Raw genomic sequence first — 22193 nt, 5'->3', positions numbered from 1 at the left:
CTTAGATCTAAGATGAGATCAGTGGAGGTGTGCCGTGTCACTTCACACGTCCCTACATGTGTGCTTCTTCTTGCCATCTTGAAGCTGAAAGTCCGCACATGTTACCTGCAGGTAAAATGATGATGTAGGGGAAAACACGTCGAGTGGAGGGGGAGGAACAGAGGCGGAGAGATTACGCCTCTCTCGTCGCGCTCTGGTCCGTGGATGGGAGGAGGAAGAGGAGGGGCGTCATCACAGCGCGTTGAAGGACGCAGAGCTGCGGTTCGGAACCGGGCGGAGAAACCAAATCCAGTCGCCACCGGTCCTGGACAGAGATGTAACATCCCGGATGTAGTGGTAAAAAAACGGCGTCCTTGTAGTTCTACGTCGGGCATCGGAAGCCGTCGCACATATACACGCGTAGCCTACGTATTTAAATATGATGTAGCCGAGGAGACGCACTGGCTGGACAGGCGGTGAAGAGAGGTCGCTGACGGACTGCGCGTAATGCTGAGTGGACCGCAGTGTGGCTCTCTGTGTGTTCCAGCCGACACGGGCTACCGACAGGAGATTCGCACTTCTTCTGCAGTGCAGCTCGATCATTACAACCAGATGCTCTCCGCCGGACCGGACCCGTTCAGTTTCATGCCGTCCAACCCGACCGGAGCCTGAGCCGAAGGATGCAGGTGAAAAACCAGATCTGCAGCGAGCGGAGCAGCACCGACGACCCGGAGCAGGATGACAGCCAGAAGAAGACCTCGTGTTTTTCCAACATCAAGATCTTCCTGGTGTCGGAATGCGCGCTCATGTTGGCACAGGGCACTGTGGGTGCCTATCTGGTGAGTACCCCCCCCCCCCCAAACACACACACACACACACACACACACACACACACACACACACGCACACGCGCGCACGCGGACACAATGTTGGTCTGACGGGAACGTCGCATCTCGGTGTACCTCAGGTAACATCGGGTTAACGCGGCGCCCTTCAAACCCGGCACCAGGCAGCCAGTGAGTAACGATGCGGTGCCGCCGCCGCCGCCGATGCGGTTAATAATTATATTATTCTGATCTCATTAGAATAATCACATCCTCCAGCAGCCACGGGACGCGGCGCTTTCCCTGATTGATGACTTGCTGCGTATTATCCATCAGGCCTATGCACCATCTGCATGACACAAAGCGCGTCACAGCGGCCGTGGGCTGCACGCTGTCGGTGGAGATTTAAACAAATAAATAATAACAATAAAAAATGTCTATGCGTATATGGATGGTCTGTTGGAGAGCAGGTTTCGAAACGCCGGTCAGCAGGTGCATCTCACCTGCCGGCTTTGCTCCATCCTGCACCCGTATGCCTCAGCAATACAAGGAGGCCTTTGACACTGGAGGAGATACAGGCCTAGCAGATGACGTGATCACCACAACAGAAGCAACAATAGCTTCTGTTGTATTTACACTGCATTCCCACTGGCCGTTAGATGTGCTGTTTTATGCACTGATATCTTTAGACTGATATATATGTATATATATATATACATATATATCTCACTATAAGAGATGAGCTATGCATTCAGTAGATGTACTGATGGGGGAAACGAGTTATGGAGCCAAGAGGAAACACAAATGTGTTCCTACATGTCATGCACATGTACTGACGCTGAGGTGAAATGAAGCATCTCCCCTAACGACCAAATTGATCTAGATAGGGGATGAATGAATTTTGAAGTGCAACGTGTGTAATGTCAGCTGTTTTATTGTGAGGCCAAAGCCGCCCCCACAGAAGTCGTTAATGTATCTGTGTGGTCTGTACCTTCATTAGTCAGAGATGGCCCGGCCACTTACTGTAAATTTGTTAAATATGAAAGATGGCTCTTGACTAAAGCATAGTTTTTGCCTGATCAAAGCCAAAGCCCCTGACGGGTGTCAGCACAGTCTTGGTACTATAAATAAGAGAACATTTTACTCTTCTTCACGAGGGACAGAGCACTTGATAAAGAACCCACCTTCCTACACAGTCACATCGGCGCAGTCTAGGAAGGCAGTTCAAAAACAGGCACGGTCAAAGGTCTCATCAGATCTCACTTTGATATTAGTGGAGCTTTTGCGTGTTTGTTCGGACCAAAAAAAAGACCCCCCCCAAAAAAAGGTCTGAATTGTATCAAATTGCACGCGGTCACATGGAAACGGAGGCAAAAGGACGCAAGTTTCCAAAAATCAAAGTTCCTCCGTGATGTTTGCTGGCGACTGCAGCTTGGCAGGAACACAACTGAGCTGGTTTGAATGTGTTTTGCACCAGTCCCAAACTGAAGGTGCATAAGTGTTTACCTTGAAGACTGCAGTGGATCTTCCTCCTCTAAACCAGCATCCTAATACCAAAAGTGCACCTTTAGCAAATCCCGCTGCAGACAAAAGCACCGTGGAAGCACTGCCTATCCTCCCCCTGTATAAAATGTAGTTTGTCATCATCTTTCCCTCTCTCTTCTTTTTCTTTTTCTCACTTAGTCGGTTCACATTGTGCACTCGTTCTCCATCCTTTGGTTTCCAGTAGCGCATTGTTTTGTTCAAACAAACGAATCACAATGACTTCCAGATACTTTGAACGAGGACGAAGCGATGATGACTGAGGACCATCGCTGTCTGCAGAGAAGCACCCGCATGTCCACCTTTCCGGGGGTTAAGTCTCGATGCATCAGACTCTCAAGCTCGACAACACTTTCTATTGTTCGCAAGCAATCGCCGTGGGACTGGACTGAAATGTCTAAATCTAAAAGCTGCAAAGCGGCTGTTCTCCATCGTGCTACGTAACAGCTTCATGCATAAATCCTCTCTTAAAGCTGCCGTTTAGCCTTGGGGACCTTTGGACTGTGTTCTCTCAGCTCATAACATCGGGGGGGGAAACTGAATCACAACTTTTGTAATAATTGCAAGTGAACAGTGGAGACGGTGTGTGTGTGTGTGTGTGTGTGTGTGTGTGTGTGTGTGTGTGTGTGTGTGTGTGTGTGTGTGCGCAGAATGTGCAGTAGATTGAAGTATAGTCTTTTTTTTTACTAATTGTCGACGGCCTGTCGAGTTATTTCTCTTTCAGCATAGTTATGGAGTAAGATTAAGATACATTCTTCAACTGGACTCTAACATATAGACAATTTCTACAGCCAGTGTCGTCAAACGATGCGCCTGTGAATGTTGGCAAAGGAAGTGGCGTTTAGTCGCAGCCATCCAGACGAGTGAGCGTGCCTTAAACATTTCATTGACACTGTGAACAGCATCAAAGTGTCCGCTTGGTGCTGGTTTAACTGGTTTAACTGGTTTAACTGGTGACTTCTGGCCACTTGCTAGTGTTCTACACACTCACTAAAGGTCTGAGATTTCTTTGGTGGTTACTGCCTCACGAGCTATTGCACTCCGCTAGACTTCTGTGGCCAAACTTATCATCGTTATTTACAAACTGAAAAAGGATCTGAATCCCAGATTTGTTATCCCGTTGATCCATTGCTCAAATGACGTTTCAAGCACAAAGGGTTTTCAGCCTTTTTATACGTTCGGATTCTAAGCTTTTGGGTACAGTTTCTGTACTGTTAGTGAGGAAGAAAGAACATTAAAGTGGTCATCTTTGGCTTTAGGTTACAGTTTTTTTGGACATTTTATAGCAGAAACAATTCAACAGTTAATTGACATATTAATGGATAATGAACAATAATCGGTTAGTCGTGGCCTTTTTGAAGCAACCATCTGATTTTGCAATGGAGAACGGTTTTAAAGGACAAACGGGATGAGCAATAGGTGGAAGAAAAATAAATGTCCACAATCTCTCTATTTTCAGCTGCGTCGTCATGGTTTAATTCTGCTTTTCATCTGGAATGCCTTCAAGAGGTCTTGGGGGCTCATGCTATACCTTCTGCTGTGGATGAATGATTAATACAAGTGTAAAATAACTCCTGACCAACCTTTTACCGTCAGTCCTGTAGATGATCCGGAGCACATTCGATGCGAGGAGCCACTTTATCACTTGCGCGGCCCGGAAACACAGCTGGTACGACGCGTTTGTGTCCGCTTCATAATTAGAACAGCTGCGGGAGGTTTTCTTGCCTGAAGCTTACACACATGCACACATTTCTTTTTCTCAGGTTGGCATCAGGCTAGCCTCAGGGCTGTTTAGTGGGGAGGAGAAGGAGGGGGGGGGAGCAGCTACTGTGTGGCATAAACATGTTGATGATGTTGGTGCGAGTGGCAGATGGCCGGCGTTTACCGACGAGCAGCTCAAAGCCTTGCTTTAATGTTTAGCACAAACATTTAAATATAAAACACAAAATATTTCGTAATTTATACCTCTGACAGATTTGCTACAGTTATTTATACTGTAGAAATCATACATTATTCATGTATGTAATATAAAACCAAGTGTATAAAACGTGCATTATAAAAGTTAGTGGGTTGGCGGAGATGCTTTAGGAAATCCTAAATGGCTGCGAGCTTTAACACTTGCTCCCCCCCCCTCTCTGCCAGGTGAGTGTTCTGACCACTCTGGAGAGACGCTTCAACCTCCAGAGTGCAGATGTGGGCGTCATCGCCAGCAGCTTCGAGATCGGCAACCTGGCCCTCATCCTGTTTGTCAGCTACTTTGGCGCCAAGGCCCACAGGCCCCGCCTGATTGGATGCGGCGGGATCGTCATGGCGCTGGGGGCCCTGCTGTCGGCCCTGCCGGAGTTCCTGACCCACCAGTACGAGTACGAGGCCGGGGACTCGTGGCACGCCGAGGACGGCAGGGACATCTGCTCCAACAACTCCAGGTCAGACAACCGAGACTCTGGGTTTAAATGTGGCAACAGGGCCAACACCAACATGATGTACCTGCTGCTGATCGGGGCCCAGGTTCTGCTGGGCATCGGAGCCACGCCTGTCCAGCCTCTGGGAGTGTCCTACATCGATGACCATGTCCACAGGAAGGACTCCTCGCTGTATATAGGTGAGTAGCACCGAGCCACCGTCCCCCGTTATTGTTTGCCGTCGTCACTTCTTTCAAACTGAATCCTCGACCTGAGCACAGCACACTGGATCACTAGTGTCAATAAATCATATCAATCAATCATCTTTTTGCTCTGTAGCTTCCATCACCGCTGACTGAGAGCACTGATGTGTAATGTTCCTTCGGGGTTAAAAGTCAAACACCATGAAAGCCACAAAAAACAATCATGATGTGTTAAATATGTTGTGGTTTTAGGAAACAAGAAACAGACAAACAACAAAAAAAATACATTAATAAATGCTTTGGCCTAATGGCTTGTTTAGAATAGGATGGAGATTGATACCACGCGTATGCGTGTACACTGAATATGAAGCTATATATATATATATATATATATATTTTACTCTAGAGAGAGCAAGGCTCCCTGTTTCCATACTTCATGCTAAGTTAAAAGCTCATCGCCTCAAGGGGGGTATCGATTCCCTCATTTAAAAGGGAATTAGCACGCTCCCCAAAATGTTTAACTATTTCTCTAATGATGTGCGTTCGGCCAACGACCTAAGCCTGAGGCGCCCACTCGGCTCTAATATTCTGCTATTGAAATCACATTTGTTTTATGACATGAGTTCTGGGTGCAAACGCCAGTAGCACCAGTTGCCTGTCCCTCCACACCAGAAGATGAAGTGTACGGCTAGAGTAAAATAGATAAGCAGAAGTTACTACCACAACACTAAGCTAAACTTGACAGCTAATAATCAATGAAGGATATTATTTAGAAGTCCGAGCAATAAAGACAAAGCAGGAACCAAAGATGTCTGATCGAAACCTCATCTAGCAACAGTTTGATTCTTCGTGCTCTAATATTTGGCCGACTTGGCATTCCAGTTGGCTGGAAGTCATAAGAAACAAAGGCTAATGGCATAATAAAATCTGTACAATCACAATGCCTATCAAAGTAAATGGGCTGATTATGTTGGCTTGATTGAAACATGACTGTGACATTAATCATTCACGTGTGCGCTAAATGATCAACTCTCCTGAATTAACGCAGAGGCTCGTTTTAGAGGATTATTTTTTAATATTACAAAATTCTATTTCACAACATCGGATCGCGGGTATAATGGTCACCAAATCATAATTAGTCATGATAAGTTAGACGAATGGATAATGGCCGGTGCGCTGTACGTACGAGAGAGAGAGAGCTGTGGTCGGGAGCTGAAGCAGATTTAGGCTTCAGTTAATATGCTCGTTGATACAAATGTGGTCATAATCAAATCACACAACATGGATAAAGACACCAGGGTATGCAACCGATGGTTATAGAGCATGCCGGTCACTAAGAATGATCACAAGTCCTTCATTTGGAAATAATACATCTATTATTTGAAAGCACTGATCAGAATTTTATTTTTAGACATACTGTAGTGCCCTATTAAACCAGATTTTTCCAGATTGTTTGTTTCATTTAAATATTGCTCCAGCATGCACCTGTTCTATTTGTCTGTTCTGCGTCAGTACTGTATCCTGTTCTCTCTCTCGTGTCTGTGTGTGTGCGTGTGTGTGTGTGTGTGAGAGAGAGAGAGAGAGTGTTTTCATTTTTTTTTTTATGATTTAAGCCCATTTTGTCATCAGAAAAAGGGTCTCATCATGTGGTGGATGAATATAATTTCAACGACTCGTGTGAAAATATTCAAACTGGAATGACCATACGTTGCGTAAAGCATAGGGCCCCGTTCCTAAAGCTCTTCCTGTAACACTGACCTTGACTCAGCCTTCACCCTAGTGTCTCAGCCTCTGCTCCGTAATCACCAGCCACAAAGGTGTGGGAGGAGCCGTTGCTCCTCGCAGGAGCAGTGTGGATTATTATCTTACTTTTGAATCATATCTCTGTATTCTTCCAAACAACGGCTGATCGCTGTGGTTTTACCACAGTCGACCTTCCGGATATCGCTCGTCAATCAGGAGCGTCCGGTATTGGGTGGTGTTGGTCCGTGGCCCGCCCCTCGTGCCGACTACTCGGTTATCCAGGAGATGATTTGAGATGACAGATTCCTTGACGATCTCTAAACAGGGAAGAGGCCACTGTAACCAGTTGCGTTGGTACACTGGAAACCTAACAATAGTGATCCAATGTGGGCTGTTCATAGTTTTTATGTCCAGATTAAAATAAGAACATATATTTGATTTTTTGGGTGAAAAAAAAAGAAAGTAAGATCCTATCCTATTATTGTATGTCAGCCTAGGAGATGAAACGGGTCCAGCAACATGCTTCTGTGATACTGCACTGCACAGTATTGACTTGGTTTTGTCCCCCCCCCCGATAATGAGTTGGGCCGGTGCATGGAAATGACCCTGGCTATTAAACATGTTAGTTATGTGTGAGGCGACGCTTGAGTCCATCACTACTTGTGCTATTTTATGATCTTGTTTGCTGAAGGCCTTGTGTCACACACACCGCCATGCCGCTCAGTGTATGGCTGATAAATGCCAGAGGTGTGAGGCAGCAACAGGACTGCACATTTCAGGTTGGAAAAAAGCAAACCGAAGATTGTGAAGGAATATTTAAATTGGATCTACTATTTTCTTTATTGTGGTGGTTGGCGGGGGAAGTTGTCGGTCTGATGCTGTGCTTCCGCCCCTCTGTGCCTCTCAGCAGAGCACTTTTATTCCCAAATTCGTTCGGCAAGTCTTCAGCGGTCAGCAGCAGAGGACTGCAGTTCCACTTACGGCAGAAACCAAGAGGTCGACATAACGCACATTACAGTCAGTCTGCCAAAGTTGCCAAGGCAACAGTACAGAGAAAGGCATTCCAGTGCGTCTCCCCGCTCAGCGACCTGCTCGTAGCAGAGCTCCATCTGGGGAGACGGAGAGACAAAAAAAAGACAAAAATTAAGGAATATAAATAATAAATAAATGTGGGGGTCATTTGCCAGTAATTCGATCTGATAATTTGGAGTACTTTTGCTTCCAAATAAAGTGCAACTTTGGTAAACATCAAATCATTTGCAAAATTGTACAGCCGGTGTGAAAATACACTGGTCGATCTAAAAAAGTTTGAATTTTATTGTCCTCTTCTCCATTTTGGCAAAGAGTATTTCGTTCGTGAGATTGTGTTGGTAATTATTGGCCATTGTTACAGACTCTGAAATTCCATAATCATTCATCTCTTCTTATTGCAGTTTGCACTCAATTGCACATTTTACAGCTGAGTATGACATTCAATTATTGTCTGATAATGGACACCAGTAAAACCACCACCACATTAAAGCCTTGAAGAGCTGATGCATTAATAAGTCAAAGCTCAGCTGTAATTTATTTTCTTGTGCGAGAGGTCTTGTGCTGTCCTGAAGCTCCTCTCCTTGTGGATTCATCAGTTTACACTGAAACAAAATAAAGAAAACAGCCGCTTCGTTGACTACCGTGTGGCTACCGTGTGGCTAGCTGCTCCTCCTCACCGGCTTCTCGGTTCGTCCTTGGCGAGTTGCGGAGTCTCTGTTTGCTTTTCAGCGCAGACCTCTTGCAGGGTGAGAAGGCCCCGCGGTTTGTTCTGTGCACGCTTTGATCTGTACAGTCTCTGTCAGCAGCACTCAGAGTGGAAGGCATGAGGGAGGGAGGAGATATGAGGAAGGGAAGGAGGCATAGGACAGAGGACAGAGCAAACAGGGCTAGCACAGCACCCAACAACCCACCCTACCCTCCAGCTTGGCGAGAGGCCAACTCATACCAGATGCCTGATGTTTTCGACATTACACTTGATATTTCTTTGCATTTATTTCGTTGTTGTGCGATAACGAATGAGCACAACTACACATTCATCTCTAAAATGTCCCTATTTATTCCATTTGTTGAATAACATCAAACGCATATAGTTTCTTCCTGCTTGTGTTTCTTCCAGTCTTCCAAAAAGGTTTACGGTTCTTCTTTTTTTTGCTACAGCACTTAGACTTAGCACTGTTTTGTAGATTACACTTCCTGTTAACATACAGTAAAGCTGAGTTTTATGGGAACTTTATTCGTTTCGCAGATATTTAGTCATGAACCAACCTAGTGGACAACTTCCACCTGCTGATGGCACTAGATGAGAAGTCAACAGATCACCAAAAATATCAAAATTCTTCCTGAGGGGAACACTTGAGACATTTCTCCCAAAGCCACACAGCCTAACCCCGCTCGTGGCCCTGGAGAACAATTCAAGTGGGTAGGGTTCATCCTCTCGGGACCACGAATGTCTGTTCAAGATTTCAGGGTAATCCGTCATATCATGATCGACCCACATGGCCTTTAAAGTCGGTGGAGAATGACTAACTGTGATTTCGGTTTGACTTTGAGAGTCAGGACTGTCCGTAAGTATCAATCTGATTGTCATTTTACGTTAGCCCTGTGATGGACTGGATCTGACAGTCCGGTCAGTCGTCCAAGGACGTCTCTTAACGGCAACCTTAAAGGAATACCAACATTTTATGCTTTTTCTTTTTCTTCAGTTGTTTGTACATTTGCATACTTTGCATTTTGGACTGAAATGTTGACTCAGATTTGGTATCGTGGCCACTGTTCTATGTCCTGGCTCAGTGCACAAGGAATCATCTCTTTCATAACATCCCCCAAGCTTCTTTCTTTGACACTTACAGATAGACTATTATTCTTTTCTCCACACCACCCCCCTCTCTAATTGCATTTTTTTATTTTTTTAAACAATCCAGACATATTGATTGCCATGGTTACCTCCTACAGTGTGACTGCTGCGTCGTCCGTTGTGGCTCTTCAATTGCACGGAGCCCAGTCTCCGTACAGTACATGTACGTCATGTGCTGCTTCGTTTTCCCAGTTTCAAGGCGTGGCGGCCTTGTTTGAAGAGCTGGCCGCGTGGAAACACGGTAACGTTGTAAGAATTCGCCCTAAATAATGCAGCGTGACAGACGAGCAGTTAGGAGGAATTTAGCAAACATGTGACCAAATGCTTAAATAGTGGCTGTTCTGTCGTGGCCACTTCCCCTCCACACGGATCAATACTGCCCGGATGCCAGATTGAGGACACTGGGAATACTCGAGAGCAAACCAGCAACCATTACTCAGGTGTCATGACACATGTCCTCCAGCATGCACCTGCTCTGTTTGTCTGTTCTGTGTCAGTACTGTATGCTGTTCTCTTTCAAGTGTGTGTGTGTGTGTGCCTGCGTGTGTGTGTGTTCAAATCAATGTGAGTGAGCACAGATCCGCAGACTAAATGTTTCAGTTCTCTGGCCATCAGATCATTGTGCCATCTGGCAGATAAGAGGACAACAGACAGTGATACGCTGCAGCGCGAGCAATGAAGAGTGAGTATCTGTGTGTCCGGAGGCTTCACCGAGGCACAACAGAGCTCTGATCTAAATGCTAACGTGGGCACACTAACATGAGCACGAAGACAATGTTACCTTGTCCAGCTGCTATGGTGTTCACACTGTTCACCATCTAAGTTTAGCATGCTAACATTAGCACTTCACAAAGTAAAGCTGAGGAGGCAGGTTTGGGCTAAAACCTGATGATGATGTGGATAATTAACCTTATTAAAATGTCCGTACATAACCACAAATGTGTCCACTTCATGTTTGTCAGGGTCCTTGGGACTCATCCTCTGGACACTGTGGGCATGTGTGCTACATCTCAATATCCATCCAATAGCTGTTGAGATATTTCAGTGAGGACCAAAGTGGTGAACCGACTGATGGACCAACAATGCCATCCAACAGAGATATTTAGATATATTTCATATTTAAAGTCTTGACCTCCGACTTACATGACCAGAAAATGGCTTCCCTTGGAAGCACTAACCTGCTCCTGAGCTCTGTTGACTACAGTGTAATGATTGTAATTGGATTATTGATTGCTGTCTACTGCGTGACTGATAGCCCGGATGAAGGCAACTGATCCTCCTATCTATTGTATCGCTCACAGAGCCTCCAAAAAAAAAAGGCAGCTGTTCAATTACAATATTCATGCTCTGCACCTTTTTTCCTTTTCTTTTCTTTTTGTACAATAATGTCGCCCCAACTAGTACTGTATACACATGTCTATGTAAGCCCCACAGGAACACTACCGAGTATACACTCAGTAGGCCTCTCAAATGCCGCTAGTAACGTATAGGCATGTATCTGTAGTCTCGGAAAATCACATTCTTTCCCTTTTTAAAATAGCTCTTAGAAGTCAAAGTCGAGCTATGCACATGATTTGTCGGCGGCACTAGCAGCGTGCCTCTAGGGATGGCCTGACAGCCCACCCCTTGGGTCCAGACGGAAATATCTCATCAACTGATGGATCGTCATGAAATATTGTGAGGACATTCATGGTCCCCAGGGGATAAATCGTACTGACTTTGGTTATAGTTGGGCGACCGTGCGGCTGGTGGAGCAAGGTTGTCCTTCAATCAGAGGTTCGATCCCCGCCTGCGCCACTTCCTGTCGGCGTGTGTCCTTGGGGCAAGACACTTAACCCCAAATGTATCCATAGTCGGGGGACACTTTTCATTTTGTGCAATGATTTGTCACAAGACCAAAACTTCCAAAACGAATGGCGTGCTCATCAGCAGCCGCTGTGCTTTGTGCTCAGTGCTCACTAGCTAATGTTAGCATGCTAACCGGCTTCACCAAGATGGCGCACACAGTGAACGTACCCGCTAAGCATCCCCATGAGAGCCTCAGACCAGGCTGCACCTCAACAGGAACGTTTTACGGTGTGCAGCAGCAGCGCTAAATGGCAGCAACAACACAATGAAGCACTGTAAATGTACAGTAACCGACCGCAAATAACAGCACAGTAAAGTAAAAGAGCGCCGGGAGCCAGGGGGGAGGGGGTGTGGGGTGGGGGGGGTTCAGCTCTGCAGCCGCTGGGTCAGCTTCTCCCTTTCCTGCCTCACATCTTAGCCGCTATTCATCGGCGTAATGCGTGTAATGAAGCGCTGGGAGGCTGAGAGAGTCCACTGCAGCAAAAATGTTTTTACTCCAGTGGAGTTATTACTCTTCCGCCGGAGGACAGCAGAGGAAGGAATGGCCGCTGACTCAGCACGCGCTGTCTGCTCAGACCGGCCCAGGTTGTTTTATACGTGCACCTTTTAGGAGCACCTATGCCAAGATACAAAGTGCCAGTGAGTGAACCGTGCCATAATGTGAGTCTGAGTGAGAAATTATTCATGTGCTGGCAGCGTGGCCAGGTGGAGGAGCCCCGTCTCATGCAGTGTGACCTTGCCTCTGCTGCATTCATGGCAGAACTCGGGCATCGCCATCAAGTTAAGTCCCTTCTGTTTTTATGAGAATAGAGGGACAATGTTAACAATAACAAATAAAAGACCAGGTCACTACAGAGCACGGAATATAGTGTATGTATTGATATGTGGTTTTTATTCCTAGAGATTCCTCGACAAATCTGTTATAGCGCTTGTTGCTTTAGTTGCTTCATCCCTGGTGTTAAATACACACTTAGTCTTCAGTGAAATACATCTCCATCTAACTACGTTTAGGTCAACTAATAAATTGATTTATTGATCTTCAGGTGGAAAAAAATGTAACATTTTAATACAGGTATATAAAGAATGGACCAAAATATCATTCAGCATGCCAGAAGAAGAATTTTAAACAGTATTACAGCATTTAGCTGTTGAATAAAATAAATGAACTAACAAAATATACAATTTAAATAATAGGAAAACATTATACATATTAGACGTCCTTTTGAATTTCTAGTGAAAAATGTGTGGAACTTGGTGCATTTGGGGACTCATGTCTGTGAATAGTTTTTCACTTAATTGTGATCCTTTTGAGGCGGGAGTTTGTGTTTATGTTGGATATGAATACATCGTAAGATGTCTGCAATATTTCTGCTTCCACATGTATGAAAATGAGCAGGATTGCTGGACTGTTGGATTGCAATATATGTAATATGTATGTTTAATATGTATATGTAATGTTTGCGTCCATGGTATCATGTGACCTGTCACAGTGGACTTAAACCACACAACTGACTCACCATCTACAACCACAGGGATTTTTATCGTTCTGGTACTTTGTCCATACTATAACGCTTTTCATAAGGACTTATGAGGTCATAATGCTTCATAATTGCTGGTCACTCGCTGACGTCATGTAATGCTATAATAAAATACAGAGGATTTTATAATTGCATTATAATCACTGTTATAATGCTTTATAATGTGATTATACGCTACTCCAAGTGGTCATTGTTTGCGTTAAAAACATATATCATTTAATTTATGCAAGAACAACACATAGAACGTGACTTTTTTTAATTTTACTTAAAGCTTAGCTTCACCTAACTTAGAATTAGGGGTGTCACAATTTCGATGAACGGCAATCATGAAATATGATGATACTTATACATTACACAATTATTTTTAAATGGGTCACGATTATTGTTAGAAATCCTCATGGATGAGTGCGTATTACTATAATTACACAGTGCTGTAAGCCTATTAAAACGTATTATATGTGCACAATGCGTCATAGACATAATCATAGAAGATGCTATTGAAAGCAATATATTCAGGACATGTTTAATAGCAATATAATTATTTTCGGGAACAAACCCATGTCAGGTTCAAGCCAAGTTGCGGACTACATTATGTACAGTATTAAAATCACTTAGCCGTTACGATTCCACAGAGGAGGGGGCTGGTGCATCCTCTACAAGCTCTCAGTTTAAGTGAAGTGTCTCTACATGCCGTTTCCAAATGGCTGGGTCAGAGAAGCTGCCAGAGTTTTACATGGACGTCTCCCAGAGTGGCGGTGCTTTAATAGACGGTCCTGTGAATTGTGCTTTTCCTCATAGTTACTTTCAGTCCTCTCGGGTCACGTGACGCCGTGGCACCGAGAGCCTGGACCGCTGATGAAATCAAACCCCCATTAAGTGGATGTCCGTCAGGAGCGTATTACTGCACCTTGATCTTCATGTGATGCCTGTGTTCATTGCCACAAAGCAGATGGGAAATAGAGACAAAAATAGAGTCGGCAGTAGTCTTTTTTTCTTCTCTTTTTTTTTTTTGCATAGGAACATTGGAAATCCATTAAGGTTCCCTGTGGAAATAGTTCATAGTGCACAGCATCTCCAGGGCAGAGCATGTACCGCTAACACAGCCCTGAGCGTGTGCTTGAGATAGGTGTCAGATTGACTTCCTCCATGTCGACGTGCACTCTCCTCTGCCCTTTCCAAAGCTCATGCCAGCGCCTTCTGTGAGACATTTGTAGTGGGTTGTATTGGCCATGAGGAGGGCAAGTTTAAGAATGTGGTTCCAAAATAAGATTAGCCAAGACTGTAGTTTAACTGAGGATTTTGAAAGGATAATTAGAAACACAGGGGAGTAAAGTCCTTGAATAACTTGTACAGACTAGACAAGACTGTTATTTAATGAAGAACTTTATGTAATCATCTTTTCCCCAAAAAAAGAACATGCACCCTGTAGTTTTATATTGCTTTGGAATTGGGAAGTATCTCCACATCCCGTACTTTATGTCCCCCGAGGCGTCCCTCCATTGATGTGTGCTGCTACGCTGTTGCTTCACTGAGGACGGCAACACGGAGAGCTGCAATCATTGCAAAGTCAATGAATCCAGAGGGATTTACATGCGGCGTCTAATGAGCAATCAAAAGTTAAACCAATCCTTTGAAAATCAATCAGACCCATTTGTTTTTCATAATTAATGTATATTTAGAAATGTGTGCGTTCATCAGAATCCCACAATTGTCGCAGTGGTTGCTGTTGTTTGACGCATTTTCTCAAATTTGGTCGCAGTAACTTTTATTTCAACAGTCAGAGCAGTGCGAGAATTGTTCCGTAATTTTACAGGTTTAGACAATTTGAGGGAAAGGTTACCGTGTTTCGGTCACACTTTATATGTAAACTTAGCACTGCATGATCAGATTGACATATACTCCCATACAGTTTGTAGTTTTAAATCTCAAAAACACATCCTGAAGTCCACAATCGCAAATAAAAGGCATCACAATTCTAGTCCTCCGAAACCAATTATTATTGGACTCCATTACACAAATGTATATCAAACAAAAAATATTTTCTTATAATTTTCTTATAACTAAGATAGAAAAAGTATCCAACTTTCTTTCAGCATCAAGATTCAGAATCAGAAACGGTTTTATTGCCAAGCAGGTTTGCACATAGAAGGAAGTTTGTGTAAAATATCAACATTTACAATAGAACATGTGAATACATATACATGTATACATATATAATATACCATAAGAAGAAAAACGTATACTGTATATATATATATATATATATATGTTTTTAAAGTTGAAGAGCTGCACAGTTGAAGTATTGATGAGGGGATTTGCCAAAGTCCAATATTTAAATAGTGTATACAGTTTGAACTATAGGCCTCCAGTAATACAAGTGTTACCTTCTGTGGTTAAAGCTTGAGTAGTCCATGGCAGTAAAAGAATGTTACTGGCCTTCAGCCGGGTCTCCAAGGAAGTGGCCTTAGAAGTAACATCTGTCCGAACCGCAGACCGCCATCGGTCCTGGATGCTTCCCCCCCGATGGGCGTCGGGCAGCTGTTGCTTCAGGATTATGAGCTCTCCGTCTCTTCTCACGCCGCGACGAAGCTTAGCGGTGATTCTCTGTCATCGTGCGTGTTGCTGCTATTGTCGTCTGCTGCTTCACCTCCGTATGGGAGTCACATGAGGCCGTTGAGACAATATTGGAGCTTTGGTGTTATGTAGATGAGATTGGCTTGGATTGGTGTGTTATTGGGGAAGAAAACTAAACAAAAGAAAAAACTTGGTAACGGGACAATGTGGCTGTGAAATCGTCACAAAACTCTTTATGTATCTGACTGAAATAATGACTAATTATACATATTTAAGACCCCACATCTGTCAAAAGGAATATGCATGTGGCTACTAGCCTGGGTATTTATGGCACACTCATGAATCACAGAGTCCCCGGTTAAAGTATTCCTTTTCTCTCACTCCCCTTATTTCCTGTCACCTTTCTACGGTGTATTTCTAATAACGGATTCAAAAGAATTAGAAAAGTACCTTTTAAATAATTGTGGATGTTAAAGCAGATTTTCAAATGGCGACAGGGAAATCCAAAAGGCTTGCAATGAAACAATGTTTCTCTATGACTTACATTCATATTTTAGAAATGCACTGATCACCCTTTTTGCTCTCAGATTAAATCACTGGCGATAACCACATCGCCAATCATTACACCGCTCACCGGAAACAATATAGAAATGGACCGGGCCTCTCGGTCGCTCAGTATGGGAGCGGCCACTTCTGCTCTCTTATTAGCAGTCAGGCTACTGGAGCTCATTTCTATTGTTCCACTTACCACCAGCATGGATAACACACACAAACACACACACACATACACACAAACACAAACACACACACACGCACAAACACACACACACACACACACACACACACACACACACACACACACACACACACACACACACACAGTCTGCTGTTGCTTACTGGAAACCCCTCAGCCTCTGGGCCAAAGCAGGGCAGCGTTGCTTTCAAGAGGAAATCCACCCGAGCTCCTGCAGCCGTGGCTCCCCACCGCTCTCGCACTAAGAACCCATTTCCTGCTTGATTATTCATGATCCTGCGGGATAATCTAGTCTTAGATCAATTACTCTGTGCAACCTATGAGCAGCAGATCACAGTGATGTGAATGCATCTGCCAGTGGGAGACATCTGATTACATTTAAAGTCCCGTGGCATGAATTGAGCAGTTGATCTTGACTTGAATAGAATGCATGTCTTTCTCTAGACTGACAGAAGTGTAGTAGGAAGCTCCATATTAGCACATATTTAATAAAAGGGCTTCAGTCACTTTACAGGCTTGATACAATGCTGCCCTCTGCTGAAGGATGAGGGGAAATGCACTTATTGGAAGTCTTGACTTTTTTCTTTTAGTTTCTGGTTGATGGGCAGTAGGTTGATTTTTTTTTCATTCAGAGAGACAGTCCAATGTGTTATACAGATGGCTATTCACACAAATGTATATACACATCCTCACCACACACATACGTATAGACATACTTATACACAAATATACCAACATAAATATAAACACAATAAATACAATTAAAATAAATAAAGTAATAAATAAGAGATAAGTAATTCAAGGCCAAAAACATAATAACAGTGGGTGTAAATAAACAGCAGCAAATTAAATACAGATTTTAAGAGGTATACATTAACGTTTAAAACCCACCAAAAGCATAGAAAATAGAAACAATAATAGTAATGATATATACTATGTATATACTAGATTTAAATTGTTGGAGTATTTTGATGACTGTACATCTAAGCTCAGCTAAACTGAAAGGAATTAAACTTTTAATTTACTGCTGTTCCATTCCATTTGATCAAACTATTGACTCAAATAGACTCGATTAGATTATGTTATGCTCTCTTTCTCCTTCTGTCTTGCAGGTATTTTATTTTCAACATTAGTCTTCGGCCCGGCCTGTGGCTTCATCTTAGGTTCTGTCTGTACCAAAGTCTACGTTGATGCTGTCTTCATCGACACCAGTGAGTCGGCAGTTGCTTTTTTTTCTTTGCATTTCTTTAGATGCATCCTTACAATTTTGTTTGTTTCCATCGTATAATAGTAATATTTGTATTGTTCTTCTGGCATCCAGCTCCTTCACATTGATCAGTGACATTGAATTTGACTACATCATTCAACGTCCCTCCTTTTGTGATAAAATGTCCCCGCCTCTTGTCCAGGTAAGCTGGACATCACCCCGGATGACCCTCGCTGGATCGGGGCGTGGTGGGCCGGCTTCCTCCTCTGCGGTGCCTTACTCTTCGTCTCATCCCTCTTCATGTTCGGCTTCCCCCAGGCGCTCGACGAGCAGGACATGGACGGTGGAGGGGAGAGTGAGCAGGCCATGCTGCCTTCCTCCCTGACCCTGGAGTACCAGGGCTCCAAACCCAACGGGGCCTTTCATGGCTTCGACATGAACAGCGGACTCTCCGTTTGCGAGCACCTGAGAGGTAAGGAGGAGCTCTGAAGGGTCGAAGAGCAGCGGGTCATTTCCAAATGTAACATTGGATTTGCTTCATCTCACAAATTATAATTTCTCTCTGTCCTTCCTGTCTTTTTTCTCCATTTCCTCCTCCACTGACGCAGTCATCCCCCGGGTAACCAGGCACCTTCTCTCCAACCCGGTGTTCAGCTGCATCACGCTGGCAGCCTGCATGGAGATCGCTGTGGTTGCTGGCTTTGCTGCCTTCCTCGGAAAATACCTGGAGCAGCAGTTCAACCTCACCACCTCCTCAGCCAATCAGCTGCTAGGTAAGCGGGTCGTTATCTTGAACCCATCATTGTTCCGATCAAACAAACAAACAAAGGGAAATACAAATATAACGGCCACATTTGTGCAGTGCAGAAACCTCTACTAAGGCGTCAACATCCCCTCCCCCAGGTATGACAGCCATCCCCTGTGCCTGTCTGGGTATCTTCCTCGGGGGGCTGCTGGTGAAGAAGCTGAACCTGTCCGCTCTGGGCGCCGTCCGCATGGCCATGCTGGTCAACCTGGTGTCCACCGCCTGCTACGTCTCCTTCCTCTTCTTGGGCTGCGACACCGGACCTGTTGCCGGGGTTACTGTAGCCTACGGCAACGAGTAAGCAGGGAAACCAACTCGTGCACATTTTGACAAACACGTTCAAGAGTTCGAGAGCCACCCGCTACCTTTCTCGTCACTAGCATCGAGGTGATCGAGCTCGGAGGGTGTGTTGTGGAGCTTCTCTCCATAATTGTGCATTAACAGTAAAATGGCAGCAGCGCTTTGGCTGAACTGCAGCAAGGAATCACTGGCTGGTATCTCTAATATGATGGAGGTGCATTCTCAGTGTTTACTGTGCTTTTTAAAAGACAGTTGCACACTGAATCAGTCAGAGCAGAACAATGCGTCTGCGCTGCCCCTGGGCTTGAGTTAAACTACATACCTCAGAAGCGCGATGGCATCGCCGCTGTTTTCTGAATCACGCAGCTTTTCAGCAGCTCAGCTCTCCTCTCCATCGATCGAGCTCACGTCCACACAAGCTGCTCCCCCCCCCCAGTGCTTCTGAAGCTCCAGCGCGGCAGAGCTATCTGCTGTCAGTAAGTGACACCGCAGCCGGGCACAAGTGTTTTTACGCTAAGCCGACAGAAGCGCTTCTGTGTGACGTGACACCGCGTGCCGATCTCTGGCCTGATGCCCCGTACGTCTCTGCTGCGGGGAGCGCAGGCGGCTGAGGAGACTTGATTGACAGCTAGCCGAGGCGGCGCTGTAGGCCTGTCATCACGGCCATGACCGCACACTGTTGAATTCTAGTAATATGCTCCAGTGTGGTAGGCAGGTGGATACTGCTATATGGTAGTAAAGATTGTCCATGGATGTTAGAATTAAGTGTGCATTATTTTTTAGAATTCATAGAATATTATTAATTGTATTATTAAGTATAAGCAACTTTGTGTTTTACTCTACATGTTTAAATTATATTAGATCATTTTATATTGAAAGCATAATGTAATTCAATGTAAAAAGAGTAGCTCGCCCAACACTGTTTTTTTATTCTCCCAAAACATGACCTTTGACCTCCTCCATAGGACGTTGCGATCCTGGCAGCGACCTGAGTCGGCGTGCATCAATAACTGCAACTGTTACACAGCATCGGTGAGCCCTGTCTGTGGGTCCAATGGAGTCACCTACCTCTCGGCCTGCTTCGCTGGCTGCACCAAACCAGTGAGTGAAGCAGTTAACGCCGACTGAAATGACCACCGTGGACACGGGAGAGCTCAAACTAAATGCCAGAGACATATATACATACTTACATGCATACATACATATATACACACACTGTGTATCAGTCACAGATTGTTTTTAAACCATTTTGATCTCATTTCTTGTCTTTGTGTCAGAACCTGACCAGCTGCACGTGTATATCCAGCACCAGTGAGGAGGCGGTGGCTTTACCGGGGAAGTGTCCCAGTCCAGGCTGTCAGCAGGCCTTCCTCACCTTCCTGTGTGTGATCTGTGTGTGCAGCATGATCGGAGCTATGGCCCAGACGCCCTCTGTCATCATCCTAATCAGGTAAAGAGACCTATTGCTATACATAGACCGCCCACCAGAGGGAGCCGTTGATATTCTAAGCTGCTCAAAGGCACAATGACACAATCACTTTAGTACATACAAATACACAGGGCACCACACATACAGCGTCAACAAACATTGTATGTGTAAATATAGTAAGTCATGCACATCTGACTATATATCAAACAATTTGGGGGCTATTTTCCTCCTTGTTCCCATATGTCAGTAGAATAAAATATTGTACTTATCAATTTCAACGCTGTGATCTGTGAACACGTCGACATTGCTAAAAAGAAGGCAGCATGGGGCAAGAACACAGGGAGAGGATTATTCCTGTTTCTCCATAATAGTTTGATATTTTGGGAAATTTGCTTTCTTGTATATATATATAAATATAAATATAAATATAAATATAAATATAAATATAAATATAAATATAAATATAGAGCTACAGTCAACAGACGGTTAGCTCAGCCAGCATAAAACTGGAAACAGGGGTAAACGGCGAGCCTGGCTATGCCCAGTAATAACCAAACCAACCTACCAGCTAACTTCCTGTTTTCATTCTTTATGCTAAGCTAAGCTAACTAATTGCTGGCTGTGAGAGTGGCATCAGTGTTTTTATCTGACGCTCAACAAGAAAACAAATAGGCATCTCTCCGTTAAACAAACACCTGCGCGTCACGTAAATGGTAAAGATGCCAAACTGTCTGTTGTATACATCCGTCACATTTTAAAGACCAGTTACCAAAACGACTGTATTTGCCGTATATGTGTGCACACAACAAGCACACCTTACTTATTGGGTGTGCTCACTTTCTGTTTGACCCCCAAATGAAGTGGAAGATGTCTAAACTGTTGGCTTGTGTACAATCTGCCTGACCTCAAACTTGTGAACAATGTCATCATAACTTAAAGAACTGATGGCCCGAGGTTTTCATAAAACGTATCAACCGGCTAAGTACAAAGCGTTTATGCCAATTCTGTCTTGGTTTTCAGAACTGTGAGCCCAGAGCTCAAATCCTATGCCCTTGGAGTTCTGTTCCTGCTCCTGAGACTGATTGGTAAGAACTGTAGTGTATATTGACTTCATATACTTTACTGTCATGTAAAATGATTTGTTCTTCAATTTGACCTGCTACACGTTCTGTAATAATACAATGCCGTGTTGATGACAAGTCCACTGTTGGCCTGTGGTTTTGCTCTGTGGTCACCTCGGTGGAGCTGAACTTCATCTGCTCTTCGGATATGAAGGAAATTCAAGCTTTTTGAACCTCTGACCTGCTGTCTGTCTGTAATCCCCTCCCTCCCCAGGCTTTATCCCTCCCCCACTGATCTTCGGCATGGGCATCGACTCCACCTGTCTGTTCTGGAGCTCTGTCTGCGGCGAGAAGGGAGCCTGCATGCTGTACGACAACGTGGCCTACAGGCATCTGTACGTCAGCATCGCCATCGTGCTCAAGTCGTCGGCCTTCGTCCTGTACGCCACCACGTGGCAGTGTTTGAGAAAGAACTACAGGAAATACATCAAGAACAGCGAGGGTTACCTCACCCCCACCGAACTCTTCGCCTCCAATGTGACTCTGGACAATTTGGGCAAGGAGATCACCCAGAATCCAGCCAACAGGACAAAGTTCATATACAACCTGGAGGACCCAGAGATGTGTGACAACATGGAGTCTGTTTTATAGTGGTGGTCTGCGGAGCTGAGGCCGTTAGTGTGCAAACTGGTCTGACGTGCGATGTCACCTCGGTGTCGCGTGAGTGTAGAGGAATGTTCTCCGTAAGGGTCCCAAAACATCTGACATCATGAAAAAAAAGAATCCAAGAGATGTTTCCCAAATTGCTCTATATCCGCATTTCACTTTTTACTCAAATACAGACGATCCAATCCATTTTGGGTCCGACAAAATCAGAAGCTGACTTCGACAGCAAACGTGGGGAAATAAATGAGGAATTACACGGAATGACTTCTTACCACTAATCCACCAAGACTGCCCTGAAACACCCTTCTTTAACTTCATTAGCAGTGCGGTTCAAATTCGATTGATTAGGAGACCAGTGCTGTTTGGGAGGCAGACGCTTCGGTCATTCGTTATCTTTATTCCACAGTTTATTTTCCTTCAGAAGGAAGTAC

General features: G+C 44.5%; 1 protein-coding gene across 1 annotated transcript; it reads left to right on the top strand.

Moving 5' to 3' along the window:
* The first annotated feature begins 644 nt into the window (after window positions 1–644).
* Window positions 645–21747, top strand: LOC117749158 (solute carrier organic anion transporter family member 3A1-like). Its single transcript, XM_034559387.1, has 10 exons — window positions 645–818; window positions 4488–4947; window positions 17407–17505; window positions 17704–17973; window positions 18110–18274; window positions 18405–18603; window positions 19572–19707; window positions 19884–20056; window positions 21056–21120; window positions 21371–21747. The coding sequence occupies exons 1-10, from the start codon at window positions 660–662 to the stop codon at window positions 21745–21747; spliced, it is 2103 nt and encodes a 700-aa protein (XP_034415278.1). The 5' UTR covers window positions 645–659.
* The last annotated feature ends 446 nt before the right edge of the window (window positions 21748–22193 follow it).

The sequence above is a fragment of the Cyclopterus lumpus genome, chromosome 3 (genome assembly GCF_009769545.1).
Source record: "Cyclopterus lumpus isolate fCycLum1 chromosome 3, fCycLum1.pri, whole genome shotgun sequence".
NCBI classification, from domain to species: Eukaryota; Metazoa; Chordata; class Actinopteri; order Perciformes; family Cyclopteridae; genus Cyclopterus; species Cyclopterus lumpus.
This window is presented reverse-complemented; position numbering and strand designations above follow the sequence as displayed.

What these genes read in the sequence shown, in the direction of transcription:
- LOC117749158 (XM_034559387.1), top strand. Translation starts at nt 660, where the DNA reads ATGCAGGTGAAAAACCAGATCTGCAGCGAGCGGAGCAGCACCGACGAC. An exon ending in GGACTCCTCGCTGTATATAG is followed by an intron (nt 4,948 to 17,406) that starts GTGAGTAGCACC and finishes TCTGTCTTGCAG; the next exon opens with GTATTTTATTTTCAACATTA. An exon ending in ACTGTAGCCTACGGCAACGA is followed by an intron (nt 18,604 to 19,571) that starts GTAAGCAGGGAA and finishes CCTCCTCCATAG; the next exon opens with GACGTTGCGATCCTGGCAGC.